The 21420-nt window shown below is 40.1% G+C and overlaps 2 protein-coding genes across 4 annotated transcripts in view; one reads left to right on the forward strand and one right to left on the reverse strand.

Annotated features, from left to right (window-relative positions):
- LOC131468717 (dedicator of cytokinesis protein 3-like) overlaps nucleotides 1–4562 on the forward strand; it is a 70002-nt gene extending 65440 nt beyond the window's left edge. For all 3 annotated transcript variants that reach the window (XM_058643246.1, XM_058643247.1, XM_058643248.1), the window contains exons 53-54: nucleotides 42–127; nucleotides 1554–4562. In XM_058643246.1, the coding sequence (XP_058499229.1) occupies nucleotides 42–127; nucleotides 1554–2162 (695 nt within the window). In that variant the 3' untranslated portion in view covers nucleotides 2163–4562. The remainder of the gene's footprint in view (nucleotides 1–41; nucleotides 128–1553) is intronic.
- Nucleotides 4563–8055: 3493 nt separating this feature from the next.
- The window catches only part of LOC131468795 (poly(rC)-binding protein 4-like), a 56733-nt gene continuing 43368 nt past the window's right edge, over nucleotides 8056–21420 (reverse strand). The window contains exons 10-14 of the mRNA XM_058643393.1: nucleotides 18872–18913; nucleotides 18391–18466; nucleotides 17319–17368; nucleotides 11593–11762; nucleotides 8056–9430 (exon numbers count right to left, since the gene is read on the reverse strand). Coding sequence (XP_058499376.1) covers nucleotides 9085–9430; nucleotides 11593–11762; nucleotides 17319–17368; nucleotides 18391–18466; nucleotides 18872–18913 — 684 coding nt within the window. The 3' untranslated portion in view covers nucleotides 8056–9084. The remainder of the gene's footprint in view (nucleotides 9431–11592; nucleotides 11763–17318; nucleotides 17369–18390; nucleotides 18467–18871; nucleotides 18914–21420) is intronic.

Below are 21420 nucleotides of genomic sequence, written 5' to 3' on the forward strand. Positions count from 1 at the left end.
CCCAAGATTTTATTCACTTTGCTCCACTCTTGTGTTTGCAGGACACTTCCTGATGCACTGTGATGCATTTCACCACCAGAACAGTGACCCTCCTCCTCCTGCGCTTCCTGTTCGTTCTCTGAGAAAGGTACAACCTCAGAGAAACAGTGCTTTTGATGTATTATATTATATATTATTAAATCCAGCATTAACTTAAAAAGTGAGGAATAGATTTTTAGTTATCTGGGAATGTAGGTTATGTCCCAAAGAAGAAATAATGGCATTTTGGTGGTGATCTGGATACGGAAAGAGGGTCTGGCAGAGGTTTGCACTCTGTGGGCCTGATTTACTAAAAGCTTGTACGTGTAAAAAAAAGTGTGTTAAATTGGTATCATCCACAAAACTGTGCGCGCTGATGAACTAACGTGACTCACTGGGGGATTGCGTCTGTTGAATGTACAAGATAATTTGCCGTGATGAATATGAAATACGGGGAGTTTTTACCCTAGGGTGCAAAATATAAGGAGGATAAAATGCAAATATGTGAAATTAGCACACGCATAGTGATCTGCTAAACATAGTTATGGGGACTTTGTCTTTATATATTATATAGTATCAGTTCTGTGTTGCACACAGATAGGAGGAGACGGATGCATGGTAACAAAAAAACACAGAGCTGAGAAAAAACAACATGATAATCACTTTTATAAAGTCTGTTTAAGTGGAAATTTACTTAAACCTAAAGTTAAATCTTAAATACATTGGTATAATGTATACTATTTCCATAGTTTGCTCTTTCACCATCTCTGCTTTATGTGAAGACTTGCAGAGTGTGCATCTCTCCCATCTTTGTTCTCCTTTTGTCCGGTGTCTGGCTGCTCAGTGGTCTGCTTGGTTTGTTGGACTTCAAAAAATGGCCTGCACACCCTCTTAAATCCCTCAAACCAGGGCCATTTATAGCCATCATGGCAGAAACAGCACTGAACAACTACCTGGTGTCATGCCCGTACCAAAGAGGGCACAGCTACAACCTTTTTCTCCATAATAATATGTTTATTAATCTCCAATATCATGGGATCGGATTTCTTTTAGCAGTTGCAGGCTCTTGGTGGAACATGCAAAACCCTCCTTGAGTTATTCCTCCTTGATCACCTGCAAAATGCATCTTTTCCTGCTAAATCAGGCTCTCGGTGTATTATCTCCATGTCTTTGATGTTTCACTGTGATTATGTCGAGTGGAGTGTCAGGACTGACACAGCCAGTTATTTCCAGCCAACCTGTGTCTCTCACTCTCTGCTCCAAATGATCAGTTCACAGTCTTCACTTGCAAATTATTCAATATAATTTGCCATTTCAAGTCAAATAATTCACCCAAATGCCTGGGACGAGGCACCAGTGTTCACATCAGAGTGATGAGCTATTTTCTTGTAGCTCTATTTTCTTTTCCACTTGAGGGTAATTCCAGTATTTGTGACACAGCATAAGTCATGTTAACATTCAGGTTCCTGTGACAACTCTGCTCTGACTGTAATTCAAGTGAAACACACCCACGATGTCTCTGTGTCTTTCACCAGTCTCCTCTCCACCCGATCCCTGGCTCCCCCACCAGTCCTCAGTCAGCTCTAGGGGGCAGTAACTCCACTCTGTCGGGCAGCGCCAGCAGCGGCGTTTCCTCCCTGAGTGAGAGTAACTATGGAGGTCAGTATCCAGAGCCTGGTCCCATCAGGAACGATGCCCTGGAGCCTCTACCCAGTCACCTGTGGTCTCCTCCTGACGAGTACCTGGCCTCTCCCTACCTGCACATCCACTATGGTGGAACTGATATTGATGCCGTGGACCCGGTCCGCCCCTTCCATTACCGCAGCCCCGCCTCGCACCCGCACACCCACCCACACCCGCATGCTCATGCCCACCCCGGGCTGGACAGTCACTCCCACGGGCCCCCGCCGCACCACCACGCCCCCACTCATGGCCCTCACCACATCCCCTACCGCCGGCCTCAGCCTCCAGCCGTGCCACCGAAGCCCTATCTGAGAGAGGGCTGCATCCCTGAGGAGGAGCTGGCACCTCAGCCCATCCCACTGCCCCGCAGGATCTTCCACTCCCCCCACGGCCACAGAGACGAGCAGGGGAAACACGCCTGGGAGCAGTGCATCAGTGAGGAGCACGAGGAGGCACAGTGATGAGGAGGCTGCGCTCACACTTCAGTTAGAGCTTTTCTCTCCTCCTTGTCTTTTTCACTTCATTTGCACCTGAGTTAAAGGAGCAGAGACAGAAAAGAGTCTCTTGTTAACTCTTCTTTTTTTTGTTTTTAATTCAAGTGCATATGAAGGAAAGAGACACAGGAGTGAACCTTTGAGGTGCGACTGCCCATCACTGTAGCCTCTAAGATGTTATTAGAAGAGAACGATCTGTCGAACACTGAGACAGATTCACTTTGTTCAAAAATTGATATTGATTGTACACAACCGTACAACTTGTTTGTGAGCATGTTTTTTGTTTTGTTTTTTTAATTTGAGAATAATACGACGACAGTTTTGTGAAACATGACGACCGCGATCATTTTACCGACATGATCCCAGGTGCAGTACAAGCTCTGAACTCCCTGAATTTTGCTTCTCATGTCATTTTCACAACACAAGGAAGCGACAGAAGGTTGTTATTCACAGTGAAGTGACTTCTCTGCTTGAAACGCTTCATATATACAAATTCTTATTTTGATAAATTTGCTACATTATAGTGTTTTCAAAGGCTTAAGTCCATTACGTTTTTCAAAACACTGTTAAGTGCTCCTTAATAGTGAATCATATCAAATGGCGCACTGTAATCCATGTTGCTGCTGCTGCTGTGGCGGGTCTCGACGGTCGGACTTGCAGATCTCCTGGACCGGCATCTCAAGGGATAACGAAACGTCAGCTGACCACAGACTTGACGATTCCCCCTCCGTACCGTGCGTATGGAAACCTACGTGAATGTATTCAGACGAGATGCTCTGTTTGTATTGCACAAGCTGCAAATCTGTTTTGTTTGTTTTTTTTTTGTTCAAGTGCTTTAAGTTGAAGTCTCTGTTGAAGACGTCTGTGTTTCTCTCTGTTTGTGTGACAAAGATATCTTGAGAAGGAAGAACGCAGATTGCCGGACAATGACAGGCAGAACTCTACGCCTGTCGTGTTTCATGTTGAAAAGACGAGGACTTTCCACTTCACACCTCACAACCACCTGCTGGACGCTGAACACAGTACCATTCTCTCTCTCTCTTGCTCTCCCTCTCTCTCTCTCTCTCTCTCTCTCTCACTCTCTATCTCCCCTCCTTTTCATTTTTGTCTTTTCACTAAATAATGGCGGTTGGACATGTTAAGCAGTGAGGGCAGAGCGTGGACAGCTGCACTGGCGTCTGATGACACTGTCCTGACCCTCGGCTGCTGAGTGGCTGGTCGAGGTTGACCACTCAGAGTCGGAAATGCCTCCCGGCCTTAAGTGCACTCAAATGCAGTTTGACCCTCATCCAGACTGTGAGAAGCTCATTTACCAACAACCGTTCTCCGTTTCACTCTGTTCACGCTATGCTTCCTGGAGGTGGGGGAGGGGGGAAGGGGGGAAGGGGGAAGATATCTACCTACAACAGTGATGTTTTTGTATGGTTTCGTCCCGCTCTTGGTTTCAGATTGTTGTTTGGTTCATAGCGCTAATGTTTCCTATTCTGCCTGCGGCTCTTTCTCAATCACTTTCCGTTCGTGTGAAAACCGATGATGTGTTTCAGAAGAACACTGAAGCCCTGATTCGGAGGAGAGGTTATCTGTTTTTTTTTTGCGGAGCAGAAGAACAGCACTGTTTACTGAGACATAGTGGGGTGGAAGGATAAAGCTAATATTTTAACAAATACCCGTTTTTCCTGGTTGTTTTCTTCTTCTTCTTTTTTTTTTCCAGGTGGATGCTTTGTGTTATTGTACATCAGGTTGTCAGCTGACTAGACAACATCTATTTTTGTATGTGAGATCATCAGTCGTGTGAACATATTTCAGAAGCCGTACCCAGGTACCACATATAGGCTGCTGTCCTTTGTATGGAGATGAACCTGAAGTTAGATATATATAGATATATATATATATATATACAGTATGTGAGTATCTCCTGAGAGCTCGATGGCTTGGAGGATAACTGGTGACTGAAGTGATGCTCAAAATATACGTACAGTAGAATTTTTCAATGTAAATTCTGTCATTGTACATACAGCAGTATTGTGAAATATTTTTGAGAATTATTGCAGACACCCTCAAAAAAAAAAGGTTTATCATTGTTTTGTGTATATACATGTACTCCAGAGATCAATGTAATTGATAAATATCTATAATCAGTGTTTGAAAAATGGACAAATTCCATTCGACTGTGGCCGTCTCCACCGTTCTTGACTTTGAGTCTTCTCATATAAATACTTTATACACTTTTCAATGTGCTTTCCTGTACATATGGTGTTAGCATGATCAAACAGTGTTTGGTTGTAAAAGTGGTTTTCCTACTCCCATAACTGCTGTGGTATGGAATTCATTAACAATGCCAAACATTAAAGACAATCTTTTATCAGCTCCAACGTCTTCTTTCTTTACCTCTGCTGTGGTGATGGTGCCGGTGCAGTGTGTGGAGGTGACACTAGAGGGCGCTGTTTGTCATGGAAATGCAAGCCTGTGACTGATGCTACAGTCAGTGTTGAGATAACACTGCCTGTGTGTGTGTTTGTGTGTGTATTCGGTACTCCGAACTGACCTTGTCAGGGCCAGTCCAGAACTTCATTTCTGAGGAAGTTATGTTTATGATTAGAATGTGAATTTAAGTTAGGGTTAAACATTAACAGGGTTATGAGTAAGGATAAGATTGTCCAACTGAACAGAAGTCAATGAAGAGTCCTGACAAAAATGACTGCGTGTGTGTGTGTGTGTGTGTGTGGACGGACCTCAGAAACACAACAACGTTTTTATGGTCGATACTGTTTGACTTTAAAAGTGTTTCAGCGTTAAGATTAGAATTTGGGGTTAAAGTTGATGTTTAATATATTCATTTTTACTAGTTCATATATGATGTACATATATCATGAGCGTACTCTAAAATACATAATAATTTGTGTGTTAGTATGCGTGTGTGTATATTCTGGTATGTCCTCAAAACTTCAAAGGGCTGTTGGAGGGTTAAGGGGTTATGTTAGAAGTAGGTGTGTACGTGTGTGTGCTTAGGGTAAGAGAACAAACAGAAGGTGAGAACTACAATAGCTCATGCTTGAGTTATGTTTTCTGCTCTGTGTATTTTTAGTTTGTGTGTTTTGTTTTTTTGACTCATTGCTGTCTCTCATTTCAGGTCACTTCACTTCCTGCCCTCCTGTGTGCTGATCGTCTGCCCCGCCCTAATTAGCCACACCTGTGTCTCGTTAACCCTTGTGTTTTGAAGATGTGCGATTTTAGAAAGTCTTAATCCTGCTCCACACTAGAGGATTTTTAAATCTGACGTGTGGGAGGCCATAATGAACAGATTGTCAGTGTTTTAATCAATGGTCTTATCATCAGTTATTAGCTGTTTATGTGATGTCTTGTGCAGAGGAACACACAAAAAAGTGGATCGGGACCGAATTCTGGCCAATTATCCTCTGGTGTGGGGCAGGTTTTATCTGTTTCCTCAGTGACAGTCCCTGCAGTTTTTCCCCTCATGATAGTTTCTCATGTGTGACCCAGTCTTGTTATTCAGGATTCAGCTCTTTGTCTAAGAGTTTCTGGATATATATTTTATCTGCCGACCTCTTCAGTTTTAAAGCGACCTGTGAATTCACACTCACCTGTGTGAGCTATTGTAATATGAACTTCACACTGCAGATGAAGTTTCTGTCACTTCCCATGTGTACACACACAAACAGCACTGTGCAAAAGTCTCAGGTCACCACCAGCTTTGTTGTTTTACGTCTGTCCAGTTCTGATGATCATTGGCATTTGGATTGACTGAAAGTTGGTCTTAAATATATATATATATATATATATATATATATATATGTGTATATATATATATATACACTGTATTAACAAGCTGTCATTGAGTTCATCCAACATGTCTGTGAATAAACCTGGTGTAATAGCAGATATTTGAGAGACAAGGTTTTGTTATTGTTCAAGTGTAAATGTAACATCTAATGGCAGCCTATACGTTAGTAACATCCTACACTGATATTCAAATACATTTGCTGGTGTATAAAACTGCAACTAACGATTATTTTCATTATCAATTGATCCATCCATTATTATTGAAGTATTTTTTCGGTCCATAAAATGTCCAAAATTTCCCAAACCTCAATGTTTCGTTTTGTCCACAAACCAAAATTCTTTAAGTTTTAATGATTTATTCATCATCATCATCATCATCATCATCATCATCAATGGAGCAAAGAAACCAGAAAATATTCTTATTTAAGGAGCTGAAAAATCAGAACGTTTGTTTTAATTATTAAAAAAAAAACAACTCTGAAACTGAATAATCGATGTGTATATATTCCGTTCAGTATGTGTATGTTGATAAAATGTTAAAAAGTGAGTCAGAATGTCAGGTAATTAACACATCCCTACAAACATTGATCCAATTAACACTATTTTTAACAGTTTATCAGTTTAATGAAGTGTGGCCTACAGATGGCATAAGTCACCCACTGACACCCTGTTTATCACTGTAAACATAACCTTCAGTGATAATTAGAACTAGAGCATACATTTAATATCATAATGAAGATAGCATACTAACTAGATAGATAGGTAGATAGATAGCGTGCTAACTAGATAGATAGATTCTAGCTTACTAGCACGCTAACTAGATAGATAGCATGCTAACTAGATAGATATAGATAGCATGTTAACTAGATAGATATATCGATAGTACGCTAACTAGATAGATAAATTCTAGCTAACTAGCACACTAACTAGATAGATAAATAAATATAGCATGCTAACTAGATAGATAGATATAAGTAGCATGTTAACCAGATAGATAGATAGATATAGATAGCACACTAACTAGATATAGATAGCATGCTAGAGAGATAGATAGATAGATAGATAGCATATTATCCAGATAGATAGATAGTACGCTAAATAGATAGATAGATAGATAGATAGATAGATAGATAGATAGCACTCTAACAAGATAGATAGATAGATAGCATATTAACCAGATAAATAGATAGCATGCTAACTAGATAGATAGATAGATAGCATATTAACCAGATCGATAGCATGCTAACTACATAGATAGATAAATTCTAGCTAACTAGATAGATAGATAGATAGCATATTAACCAGATAGATAGCACGCTAACTAGATAGATAGATAGATAGATAGGATTGTGCAGTGTGTCAGTGTCTTGCATATCTTATTGTTATGCAGGCATAGAAAAAAAAAACAGACGAGTTAGGATGAAAGGCTCCTCGCTGCCTCTCCTGAGGAGGATGATGATGATGATGCTGTGGTGCATGCTGATGATGCAGATACTGGATTTTATTTTTGCAGCATCACTGTGGCTTCGCTCTCTTTTTTTTCTTTCCTCTGTTTTCTTTTGTTCCACACAAAGCTAGAATTTGTCTTAGGGGAATTACCGTGACTTGTTTCAGTATAACAACATGCTCTCCGCACGCAGCACAGTGTGCTTTTGTTTGTGCACTGACATGCATGTCAGGCTGTTATTGCTCGGCTCATGGGCAGAACGCACGTCTCTTCCCCGAGTTGCACCGTCTCATTCTGCAGTTATTGTTCAGGGCACAGGAGCACAATGAAGTGAAAAGCACCTCATAAATCCCGGCAACTGGAATGAGAAGCTGTCATGCAGACTGTGTTTGGAAGAAAACAAAAATAACCTGGATCTGGCACTGCATCATGTTGTGTACACTTTCCTCTCCTGAATACTGTGCTACTGCGCAACTCCATTAATTTATCACTGAATTCATTTCACGGTTTATATACCTGTGAAGCTAATAAAACTGAGCCACAGCATTGTTGTGCAGCAGACAGTCACAACATGAAAGGATGAAAGGGAAGAGACAAAAACTAGGACACAAGTCAGGAAACAAAGACTTTTAATAAATGAAACAATACTAATAAATAAAGATTAATCCAGTTGCTCATTCAAAACAAAATCCAACAAAATGAACATAACACCGAACAGTAACGTACAGTACTGTAGCACAGATTATTAAAAAAAAATACCCCCCCCAAAACATTTACAAATTTTCTTAAAAACTTTATGAGGCAAACATAGACATTGTATAAAAGCATTGTACAGTAGAGCATCTGAGTATAATTTACAAATTTATTGGAGGATAAATACTCATAGCTGACCTCTCACTGGAGAAACACGTATAAAAACTGTTATTTAAACATGTTTCTCAGTGAGGTACCAATGTTTTTTTTTTTCCTTTTTCTTTTTTTGTTTTTTTTTAGCGATCAATTCATACGCTGTCTTTAAAAATGGACGTAGTGAAGTAGCAGTTAGCCACCAGGGGGCGATTCAACTGGTTGCAAAAGGCAGTCTATGGGAAAATGAGCTTCGACGACTTACTTGATTTATAACATCAGCAAATATTTTCCTGAGGAGTTAATGGTCTCGATCACTAGTTTCAGCTCTTCTTGTCAGTTTTGAAAATGATGTTTCCATTTAGAGGACAATAAACAATCAAGCATGACACATATGAGTGTGATTGACAGCTAGCATCGTCCAATGGGAGCGTGGTGACAGGTGACGTCTGTCACCGCGTCAGTCGAGGTTTCTCAATGGGAGTTTGTTTTACAACTGGAAAAAAAACTACGTCCATTTTTGTGTTCAGTGTAAGGATCAATATCAGTGATGAGGTGACAAAGGAAAGCAGTCCATCAATTCATGGGAAACTCACAACTTATCTATAACCGTAAATAACTTGAAATACCTTTATCCACATCTCCATTGGTCTCGTCTCTGTTGGTGCATCACAGATTAAAAGTCAAGAGCATCTCTGCCGGCGGGTATATGGCTACATCAGGCGTTTGTGGAAGTAACACTGCACGCTCGTCCCTCCTCCGTCTCTCTGCACGTGTAGAGAAACAGAGGCCACATCAGTAAGGAGCGAACTTCTGTCTCTCTGGCTTTTTGATGCAGTTGGCTGAGGAGATTTTGGCGGTGTAGGCAGCCAGAGTGGAGTGGGAGGGGGCTCCAGTGGCAGCCACGTTTGGGGCGGGGCTGGACAGAGTCAGGAAGGGGACGGACTTCACCCCCAGCAGGCCGGAGAGGGGCATGGCACCGTACGGGGTGCTCGCCAACATATGAGGGGTCAGTGCACCCATAGCAGCCAGGGTGGGAGTGGGGGAGGCAGCTGGGGAATTGGGCTGGGTGAAGGCCATGTTGAGGTCGACAGGAGATGCCATGGTGGCGGCCTGGGCCGTGGATTTGGCTGTCTCTAAACTACAAGGGACAAATAGAGGAAGAGGGAGGGAGGGAGGGAGGATAAGGAGACAGAAACAGAACAGAAAATTAAATTAGAGGACTTTGCTACGGGGCCACACGGTGGTGTAGTGCTTAGCACGCTCGTGTTGCAGCGAGAAGACCCGGGTTCGAGCCCCGGTTGAAACAAGGGCCTTTCTGCATGGAGTTTGCATGTTCTCCCCGTGTGTGCGTGGGTTCTCTCCGGGTTCTCCGGCTTCCTCCCACAGTCCAAAAACATGCAATGTGGGGATAGATAGATTGAACACTCTAAATCACGGGTGTCAAACTCAAATGATCTTGGGGCCAATGAGCATCTAGTTTGGTCAAGAGGGGGCTGGTCTATAGAAAAATTGTGTTCCGTAGCGGGGAGGGCAATATAAGATATTCATGATGATATGAGACAGAATTTCAAAGTAAAAGCGCTTGTTTTGATAAAAAATTGTGTATACTTCACAATTGAAAGCTATTTATGATAAATAAATAGAAAATTTAGCAAATAATGACGAGGATAACTATTTTTAAAACAGCTTAAATATATGGAATTTAATGTTGAGTGTAATACATTGACTAAAGCAACAATTACAACCGAATATCTTATTACTATTATAAGAAATATTGCTAGCTAATTCATTTTGTGGTGGGCGGGCCACATGTAACCGATTGGAGGGCCGCATGTGGCCCGCGGGCCGCCAGTTTGACACCCATGCTCTAAATTGACCATAGGAGTGAGTGTGAGAGTGAATGGTTGTTTGTCTCTATCTGTGTGTGGCCCTGCGATGGACTGGCGAACTGTCCAGGGTGTACCCCGCCTATCGCCCGATGTAGCTGAGATTGGCACAGCACCCCCCGCGACCCTCTGGTTGAGGATAAAGCGGTAGATGATGACGACTGATGACTTTGCTACGTTCCACTTACGTTGGAACTGGGAGTTACGTCACCCCCCGAGTCGGGCTAGTCATTGTTAGCAATACCAGTCAATAACAATGTCTGTGGTTATACCTGAAACCTTAACTTTGTCAGAATGTGTCAATGTGTCCTTAAATATGGCCTCACCTTACACATCATCAGTGAGTCACTAATCCCTTACAGATAAACTAGAACTCTCAGATCAAAGATTACTGGTTATGTCCTGCTCAGATACTACTCACCTGATTTGACTATTTAATTGCTTCTGTATTTACATGTACATATATATATATATATATATATATATATATATATATATATATATATTTACATACATATATACATATATATGTATATATATACATATGTGTGTGTGTAAAATGTACTTAAATTAATAAAAAATTAAAACAATATTCGTGTTTCGATGTTCCAGGTGTAAAGCATGAGTAACTCTGGTAGATTTCCATTTGTTCATGCAGCACCAACACATTGATACTAATCTCTGAGTGTATTATACAGACACCAATTACTGGCATTTCAAGCACTGCTCCTCGTCAGTGAATGAACTGGACAAATCCTTCTCTCTGTAGAGTATTTGAAATGAATGAAGGACATGGCCTCAATTGAATATAGCAATAATAACAACAATAATATAAATAATAGCAGGGACAAATTACGACCAAATCCCTTTCTAAAGAAATAATCTTCAGTATTTTCGATTTTCCATTCCCACATTACATTTTTCTTTTTCAATGTTGTTCTTCATTTATCCACTTATATTCTGTTTATTGGGACCAGACGTTTATCCACTTGTATTTATATGAACTAATTCAATCATTCACTGCAATATTCTGTCCTCTGTTGAATTATTTTCTTTACAAAGGGAGCTCATGGCCAAGAGGAAAGGAACTGAGCTTGTAATTGGAGGTCAAGGATAAGGATGGGTTAAATGCAGAAGTCAGTTTCACTCTCTCTAATTGGTGTGTGTGTAATTTTATTTCTAACGTATTGAAACAACTTCTTCGAATATATAGTTAATCAGTGCTGAACTACAAATACCCAATTTCCAAATGGAAACGGTTACTGTGTCCTACAATACCTGGTCCCTCTATTATCAATTATCAGCTGCACCAGGACATTCCTTTTTACTGTTTATCAGGAAACATAGAGTCACCTTTGACACTTTTAAATCAGTGCATTCATGATCAGTGGCTGTGCATGTCACTGGGCCTCACCAGGAGGTAATGAGGTACTGGGCCAGGTTGATGTTGACCGGTGTTCCTGTGATAGTGACATGGCGGTCACTTGTCCCGTCCAGCTGGCTGCCAATCTTGATCTGAGCCCCCGACACCTGTCGGATCTCGTTGATCTTGGTGCCCTGGCGACCGATGATGGAGCCGATCAGCTGCGGGAGAACAGAGGTGAGGGTGGATTAGTCGCTTTGACTGAAAAGATGAATGAGTTTGCTGACACACGGGGGAGGGGGAGGGGGAGGGAAGGAGCTGCTTTACGAGCAAAGTGGCTCGATAAATCATTTGACTGAATTGAGCTTCTCGACGTCGTAGGATTTGTTATGCTGATGAAAGTGATTCTGACGAAAAAAGGGCAAAACAAGGCGACGGGAAAATAAGCAGTGTGTAGCGAATGTTGAGATGACATAACGCACACCACTTCAAATATTGCAATTACACTGTTTGTCTTGAGTTGCGTCGGCCATCCATCATGCATGTCAAAGGCACTTCTGTCTCCCAGGAGTCTCCCTTAATTGCTACTGCATGTGCACCGGTAACAGAGACGAGTGAGGGCACATTTGCCTGTCATTAATCTGAGTGGCTAAAAGGTTATTGATTCCACAGAGTGGTGATGACTTCCCAAACAAATCACTTCCCAAACGCATGCCAGGGAGATGCATCTCCGCACTAATGGAAAACATAATGGGAAAATAACTCAAATATATAATATACAATCCCGTCGGCTTGAGTGTTCCCATTACTGAGAAGAGATTAGACAGTGTGGCACAAGTTTTATTGCATGTATTATTACTTTTGTTCTGCTTTCATTAACCAACCTGGACCCTTGGCCATTAGTGACAATAGATATTTACCAGACCACAAGCTTGAGGCTGCATATTAGCTCAAGTGCAGGGTGTCAGAGCTCAGTGACACGGTTCCGCTGCCAGATATACAGTGAGTGGGGACAGGCAGTGATGAAGTACTTTTAGTATGTGTGTGTACTGGCAGCTTAACGGCTGACACAGAGGTAGGAACACGCACACACACACACAGAGCGTTTGTGCGGCACTTGTCCCTGCTTTTCACATTCCTTTCCTGAGAAGTAAGCAGCCTGTTCCGCAATGTCTGATTTGTCACACAGCGACCTGGTTGGTCTGCCTGGCTATTATTGGCTCAGCAGTTTATTCTAGGGATAGGGTGGAGGTGTGTGTGTGTGTGTGTGTGTGCACGTGGGGGGTGGATTTTTAAGACTAAAGAGAGCAACTCATGAGACAATGGCCACTACAGCCCTCAAATCACAGATCATTTCTCCTCCCCACTGAGACACAGACTCTCCACTGGCCTTTTACACCAGCTGTCAATAGACACCAGCTGTCAACTGCTCGCCCACTTTGGCGCGCATGACCTCAGTCAACAGTCATTCCCGTAGGAACAATCCCAATAGACACAAAGGAAAAAAATTCTTGAAGCTCCACTTTAAACAAAAAAAAAATATATAAATGCAGCTACAGTTAAATGAACTGATATATTAATTTAATATTAGTTATTAAAATGTTGGTTCATTTTCAATTGACAAAAAAACCTCAAAGATATACATAATTATCTGTCAGTGCTAGTTTACCATATTTAAGTAAAAAATTCAATGTACTGTAAAATATTATTATCTTGGTTTTTCAAACAAAATGTACTGTCCCTCATTTTTCCCTCACTGGATATTTATGATTATGATATTTATTTATTTATCCTTTACTTTTTGGACTTGCTATAATTGGGACAGTCCAGAGCTCACGATAAGGATTTTGCTTACTTTCTTTTGCAGTTAGGAAACAAATGTTTAAACACATTTAAAGTGTTTTAAATGTGTTTAAATTTTATTCTCAAATAATCCTGAGTTTTCTACAGTATTGCAATAAATTTTGACATTTTGACGGTGGTTTATGTGTGGTTGTCGGTCAATTATCACTCTTAAGACTTTAGCACTGTATTTAAGGACGGTATTGAGTTCATCTTCATTAAATAAATAAATATATATAAATATAAAATACTTCAATGACTTGTAAACCTAATGAAAACAACAGTGTGCTGTCTGTGTAGTGATTTTGTTTTGTTTTGTTTTCATATCAATAACACGGTGGCTCCTGATCCTCAGCTGTAAGTGGCCCATATTGTTGAGTTCCTGCTGAGGCAGTTATTTGAAAGGATACAGGAAGAGCAATGGAATGGCAAGGGTGCAGCCATTTTTCTTCTGGCCAAGTCCTACTTGCGCAGTATTACAGTATATCCTGCTGACTGTGTGTAAGCTGTTTCTCAATGCATCTGTGTGTGTGTGTGTGAGATGCCCCCAGCCTTCAGTGTGTAAGCACAGAGCAGGATTGTGCAGGCGGAGTGTGGCTCCAGCCTGAGGGGGGATGGAAGGCTGAGGAGACTCAGTCATGACTACAAGTCATCTCGTCTGGAACAATGGCCACAGCTTACAGCTGTCCCTGTCACGTACAGCACTGGACTCCCTCATTCCTCTGATGCATTGTGCCACTCGCCATGTGGGGGTTTACTTTGAGGGGGGAAAGAAAGCCTTCAGGCATTTTAGAAATGCTGTTGAAGGCCATTCCTAAACTTTAAAATGCTGCGATCCATTTTAAATTCTGAAGAGGAAAAAAACAAACGAAAAAAAACTCCACATATCTAGTTTTTTATCCACTTTAAAATATGATTTCACTTAAAAAATCTAGGAAACTGCCTTAAAAATGTAATTAAATATAACGAAACATGTAAGTATGTGATTTCTGCTGCTATAGTTGGAAATCATGAAACTGTTGTTTTGTCGTCTCCTCTGGTTTATGTCTACAAATAGGTGGATGATGTCATAAAAGGGTGAAAAAAAAAAATACAGATACAGATTTGAATAGCAGAAATGTTCTATATTACATCTTTGGGCTTTGGGTTTAATTTACATCTACTTATTGAGTTTATTCAAGATTGAGTTGTGATGTTTACAACTTACAAAACAAAAGCACATAAATGATCAGTTCATCTACATGAACGCAACCATTTGCAAAGGAAATTTAATAATTAACAATGTATATTTTATAATGATTTGAGCCTAATGTGGGTGGTGTAGTGGTGTGCAGTATTATCTCAGAGCAAGAAGGTCACCAGTTTGGATCCCAGTTTGACCAAGGACCTTTCTGTGTGGAGTTTGCATCTTCTCCCTGTGTACTCCGGTTTCCTCCCGCAGTCCACAAACATGCAGATTACGTTAACTGGACACTCTAAACTGACCATAGATCTGAGTCTGTGACCCTGTCCACGATGTGACCCCGCCTCTCCCTATGTCACTTGGGATTGGCTCCAGCAACTGTCATTATGAACTTTAATGACTAAAAATGTAAATCATTTTTTCTATGATTTCTTGTGGCCTACTTGCAGTACCCTTATGGCTCACCAGGGGGCCATGGCCCACATTTTGGGGATTACTGTTCTATGTGGTAAAGTACAATACTCTCTCTCTCTCTCTTAAAAATAAATAAATAACAATTCTCTCTAATAAAGAATTGCAGATATTTTCTTTGCATCTAAAGGAGCTGCAGCAGCAGGAGTGTTAAGGATAAAGATTTTCCCTTCACAAGACATCTTCAATAAAACGATCACTGATTATGAAGATGAACCCTGATAAATTGCACTTTATTCCTCGGTGAAAACAATCCTGGATTTATTTTTTCCAGAAAGCACATCAATGAGCCGCAGTGTTCCAGTGTTCCAGTGACAGACACACTCCTTTGTCACCAAACATGGCCGCTGCAGTTTATTTTTAAGTCACTACCTCAAATACCATCCTGCCGCAGTAAATACTTGCGATAGCTACGCAGTTTAAAATAGTCCCCAAGAGACGCACTAACATCAGCTCCTGTTTGTGTTGATAGTGTTTGGATGTTGGAAGGAAATTACTGAGCCTTTTTAGAGCAGACATTTTGATGAGCTAAAAGGCAGGAGTGTTTCTTGGGACTTTGGCTTCCTGAGGCAATGTGTTTAATATTTAGGAGGGTTAACTGGCAGAAATTCTATTTACTACCCATACATATGTTTGCATGAGTGTGTAATCACTTTAAAAGTGTTAGACAGAGCCTTTTATATGTACTTTACAGCAAGGCTTGTTTACAGAAGCCGCCATCTTGTGCTAGCATGCCAGAGTTAGCATTTCAGAATCTTACTTTACAAACTTCTGAAAAAAGAACAGCATAAACCAACGACTAAACGAGGAAACAAAGCGAGTAAAGAGAGTTGTGTATGATTATTTACCACTAATTATTCCACACTGGCCCTTTAAAGCTGCTGATAGCGACTGTGTCGTCATTGGCTAACCTTTGGCTAACTTCCTGCGTATTGCTGCTGTTAGCGTTAGCGTGGGAACCTGCCTATGCCAGTGAATGAACCCATTTGATGTTTTATTTACAGAAAAACAGCCTGACCTTACAAGCAGAAATGACCGCCTCTGTGTGCTGTTCTGGCTCCTGATTGGATAAAGTGTTAATATATCCAGGTGTTACCAATTTAAGTACTGGTTTTTCAACCATTTCATTTTTTCAGTGTAGATTTGACATTAATTCTCATTGACTTTGTTATTCAATGTCTTTTCACATATTCTTAATCCTAATTCACTTCCTCCTGCCTGTTTATTTTTGTAGACATACTTTTGTTCACCCCAATGAGATTAATGAAGGAGTTTGAACTGACATTGAAGTGAACTGATTAACGACATATTCATAAAACTGAATTGAATTGACAAACTTTTTTTTCCCCTCCAGCTACTAATTAATTAATATAATAAAAGTAATTTATATTTACATGAAATGATAAAGAATATCTATAAACCACGGTGTTGTCTCCATAGCCGATGACAAAACTGTTACAACAGCCGTGCTTACAGGAAGTCAGAATATGTATTAAAATACAATCAATGAACATTTTAATAGCTCAGATCTTTTCATAAGATTTTCTAACAACAAGCAACAATCTTCTGAGCAACAATAGTTATCTTTTATGAATTAAAGTGATTCTGTTATTACACCGGATATCAGAGCTGCAAATTAAACCATAAATTACTAACTGCTTAATTATGAATTTGACTTGATATTTTTTTTTTCTTAAATTCATTTTCTAAATGAAACGAGGGGAATAATGAATGTAATAATTAATAACACACATCCAAAACCAGCAAAATGTAACATCCGAGGGATCAAGACGGGAAATGTAGCCCGACTCTGATCATTTGAAGTGACTGGATGCATTTTGCTCTCAGATTGGAAAGACGTTTCATCAAACCCTGGTGGAGGCTGAGTGAAGAGGGAAAGGATCCTTGTCTGTTTTCTTATTGGCTGTTTTGACAGCAGACAGCTTCTAAGTAGGTCAGGGAACATGAGAGGATTTACTGAGCACTCATGGGAGTCACTCCGAAGCACTGCAACTGCAGCCCAGACAATAATGCAAAAGGATCCATATCAGCTCAGAATCCCTTTAACCTTGGGTTAGTTGGAGGTTAGAATAATGAGGATGATTAGGAAGTTGCCCTGCACTCTCTGTCTCTGAGAGGCACACGACTGAATGTGCAGTCACTGGCTGCAGAGCGCACAGCACTGTATACGATGGGGGGTTTTCTGCAGTTCATATGGGAGAACACTACCATCATAAAGAAAAAAGCCAAAGCTTTAAAGTGATGAGTTACTGCTACTTACATCATTGGGGATAAGCAGCTCCTGAGATGTCTGGGAGTTCGAGTCCATCCCTGATAAGAGAAAAGAGAAGCAACGACTGAGCACAATCGTCTTTATCAGATATTTAAATATTCATTCACGCTGCTCGAGTCAGTGGAACGACACGAGCCGCCACTGTCAGCCTGCCAGATATAGTAAAGCTGTTACAGTCATTTCCATTTTTATCGACTGATCCTTTAACGCAGCACTCTCTGACTCTGTATCATTTCATGTAATAATTTGCTGTAATAAAAGCTCATAATCAGTGCATTCAAAGGCAGGTGGGACATCTTTACAGATAGGAACATTTTACAATAATAATACAATAATAAGCATTTACTAACTGTTAATTATGGTTTTTTAAATAACATATAATAATGCAAATGTCCAGGCTAAGGCATTATTCAAGGGTTTACAAAGCTACTGTTAACACATTTAACTATAAGAATATATTAACCAATATTAATCTTTATGAATGCTCTTGGTGACCCTTAAACAACTACAGAGATACTAAATATTTATATATATAATAGTGGGTATTATTGGTTAAGTCGCATACTAGGCTTTATTAGTGATTATTAATAACATATTGACACTTTTTTTTTACATAACCATATTCTACCTCTTTTACTTCAGGAATTAAGATTTTCCCTAAATAAGGTGTAAATACGTGCTTAATGTTTACTAATAAAGGGCTAGTATGCTACTTATATGCATGTTAGTAAGCACCATAGTTAATGGTGAATATGTGTTCCTTAATATAAAGTGTTACCGAGTATTCTTAAGTAATGTGTCACTGAAGGGAAACACATTTTCAACTTTGCAGACACAGAAACCTTGAATAACATTTGAACTAAAGACGTTTACAGTTAAAGCTTTTTAGTTATAATGAAATGAATAACTGCATTAAGCTAAATAACAGTCAAAAACAGTCAATTACATTACATTAATTAGTGTTAATTAACTATTGTAAAGTGTTACCAACTTCTTTAAGGAAACTATTATATAAATATTCATGTACGTAAACAACGAGCAATGTGACTTCTGTACATACCAGGTATGATAGTCGAAGCAGGCTGGGGTATGGGACTCAGACCTTGCTGCATTGACAGCTGATGTAGCTTGGCCAGCTGTGAAATACAGTACAGAAATATTACAATAAGTTTCATTTAATTCTGGGCACATATTGTTTCTCTGAAATCATGAAAATGTGTATTTTTTTAGAGGTTTGTGATATAATCTAAAATAAAAGGACTGATCGACACAATTATACAGCTGTTTCTGTACTGTAGCTGTTTATGATCTGTGCTACTTTCTTGAAATACAGCCAATAATAAATGATATTTACATGTGTACGAAACAATGAAATGCCCTATAAACATGGTCCGATTCTGATGTTACACAAATTATTGACTTTTATGTCAATTCCGATTATTTTTAATTCATATTTTACACATTACATCACATCACAATATGGTGATCTCTTGTTACAAGCTTTTTCCAGTGGGTGGGTGAATATGTAAGTGTGTTCATACCTCTGAGTGTGGAATGCCATATTGGTTTTGCAAAGTATAGGCCTGAAAGAGAGCATCATGCATTAGGCAAATTACAGCAATAAAACATCACACAAATGTCATAAACCTGCAGCCTCTTAATGAAAGTGCTTCGCTGCCGCCGCAGGAGTGTTTTTTTTTCTTCTTCTTTTTCCAGTAGAGGTTCAATGATTTTCTATATAGTTCAGTTGTGAACTTATGTGGAGGATGTACAGTCTATCTTATTAACCTCTGATGGACTTGACCGGTGCAGAGTTATAGTTTCATATTTCTGGTTTGGAGAAATCCATCTGCTCCAGTGTGATGGAGGTCAACTGTAGCACTCAGTGCACTGAGGACATATAAAAGATTTAAAAGGGAATATCTGCCTGTTAGTTTAGATACTACACTGAGTTCGACATGAACTGCGTTACAAGCAGCTCCTGCGATGAAAGATTCTGGTAAAATGCTGTGAAACACACACATGGCAGTCAAGAATGTCTTATAGAACTAGAATTAACGTGTGCTCTTAATGAGCTAATCACATGTGGACAACACTGAGTACAACTGTTCACACTCTGCATTAAAACGCATCCAAGATGTCGCTACCGTGACCACGTGAGATCAGATCGGCTGCCCCCCGACCTTTATTAAAACACACACTGATGTCATCTGTGTAAATTCTCTTTCATCAAAGCCGGCGTAATCCAAGAGGATGAATTCTCTCAACTGGAAAAGACTCTTGGATTAGAGGTGAAACCTCTTCAAGACAAACGTCAAGTCCAGTTGCTACCGACTTTTGGACGCACTGATGTCACGACTGCTGTGTCTAATGTTACCGTGGTCATGTCTGTGTGTGACAGAGAGGGAAGATAAGAGACCCAAGGAGCTGAATGGTTCCCACACCTTGGTCGACATGAAATTCAAGGACTTTTCAAGGACTTTCCAGGACCAATTGGATGTGCTGACACAGCTTAAGGTGTGAGGGCAGCTTGTAAGAGCCGCTTCTCCCATGGCGTCCACTTTTATTGATTTGCAGCATGCTCTGCATCTGGACAAGCGATTGTCCTTGGGATTTTGGACAAGTCAGTGTGTAACTTTGCTCTCTGTTACATCTACAAACAGTGGAGACAGTGTCTGTTCTGCACAGGCCTCGTCTATTTACGTACATCAAGCAATGCAGAGCATGAAACAGTAGGTGGCGTCGTACCAAACAAGGGAGACATTCACCCAAATATCAACTTAACTTCTTTCTTGTGGTAACTTTCATAAACTTTAAAGGACCTTTTTGAAATTCAAAGGATTTCAAGGACCCATGGGAACCCTATGAGTGACTCAAAGCCCTACTACTCACACTGCTGTTCCATAAAATAACATTTAAAGCATTGAAAAAACATGTTAATATCGTGTCGGTGGATACAGATAAATCACCGTATACATTAGTGATTAGTGTAAAAATAGTGACACCGCTGCGGATTAGATGATGTCATCTGAGGAGGCGGCGCTCTCTAATCCGTCCTAAGGACAGATTGTGTAAATGCAGCACAGGGGTGAGGCCACATGTGTCCTCAAACCACCTCTGAATGTGGTTTTTGTGATCGGATCTGTGATCTGTGATCAAATTTTGCTTAATTTGATTTAAACACAAAATCAACCCTTTTTTTTTGATTTTGCGATTATAAAACAAGTAATGAAACGATGAGGCGTTATTTCTTTCCTTTTTTTACATTCTCAGTTGAACACGGAAAGAACGAATGACACATGGTTTAAACTGCTTTTCCACCACAAACTGTGCTATTTTTACACCAAAGCACATCATGTCCTAACACCTGCTCCAAAACCTATGCACGAACAACATCGTGTTGTTGTTTACTTTCAACATTAAAACACGTAGTAGGTTTAGTTGTGCATCATTATCACTGTTAGTTTCATGCAAATTCTTAGTTTAATAAATTAAAGTATTACAGTATTAACGTAATGAAAAAGTATTTTAGGATGTTTTTTGAGCTTTTAAGAGGTGCTTCCTATAATGAAGGGTGATTGTTTACTGGTCTCAAAAGCAGATTAAAGCAGATCTGTTTACAACTAAGAGTAAGTTAAAAAAAAAAAAGGAGAAGCTTTTGTTGTTTTCTGTAATTAAGGTGAAATGACTCTTTACAGGATTTGCTAAAAGCATGTAATAATAGATAATGTGATGCTGCCCGCTAGCTCCACATAATGTAAAATTCATTGTACTGGAAAAGTGTTTTGCCTTTGTTTTTCTCTTCCAATGAACACACTTTATCATTTATGTATGTGAAATACTAATATCTGTCTGTTGCCTGCAATTAGTGAGGGTGGTGTCTCCTCCCTCGTTACAGTCATGGTTTCAGCAGACAGCACTTAGCTTAACTCAGTTCTGCCTGACGCCAGGTGTCTGGCTACTATTACCAGTCCGTCCCTGACGGTCATAAAGCAGAGAGCCGAGCTGAGCCCTTACATTAATACATTACAGCTGTGTTTATACAGGAAAGCACACAAACACCACAAGCTAGACGCAATAATCGTGCCAT

This window comes from Solea solea, chromosome 11, assembly GCF_958295425.1.
Source record: "Solea solea chromosome 11, fSolSol10.1, whole genome shotgun sequence".
NCBI lineage: Eukaryota > Metazoa > Chordata > Actinopteri > Pleuronectiformes > Soleidae > Solea > Solea solea.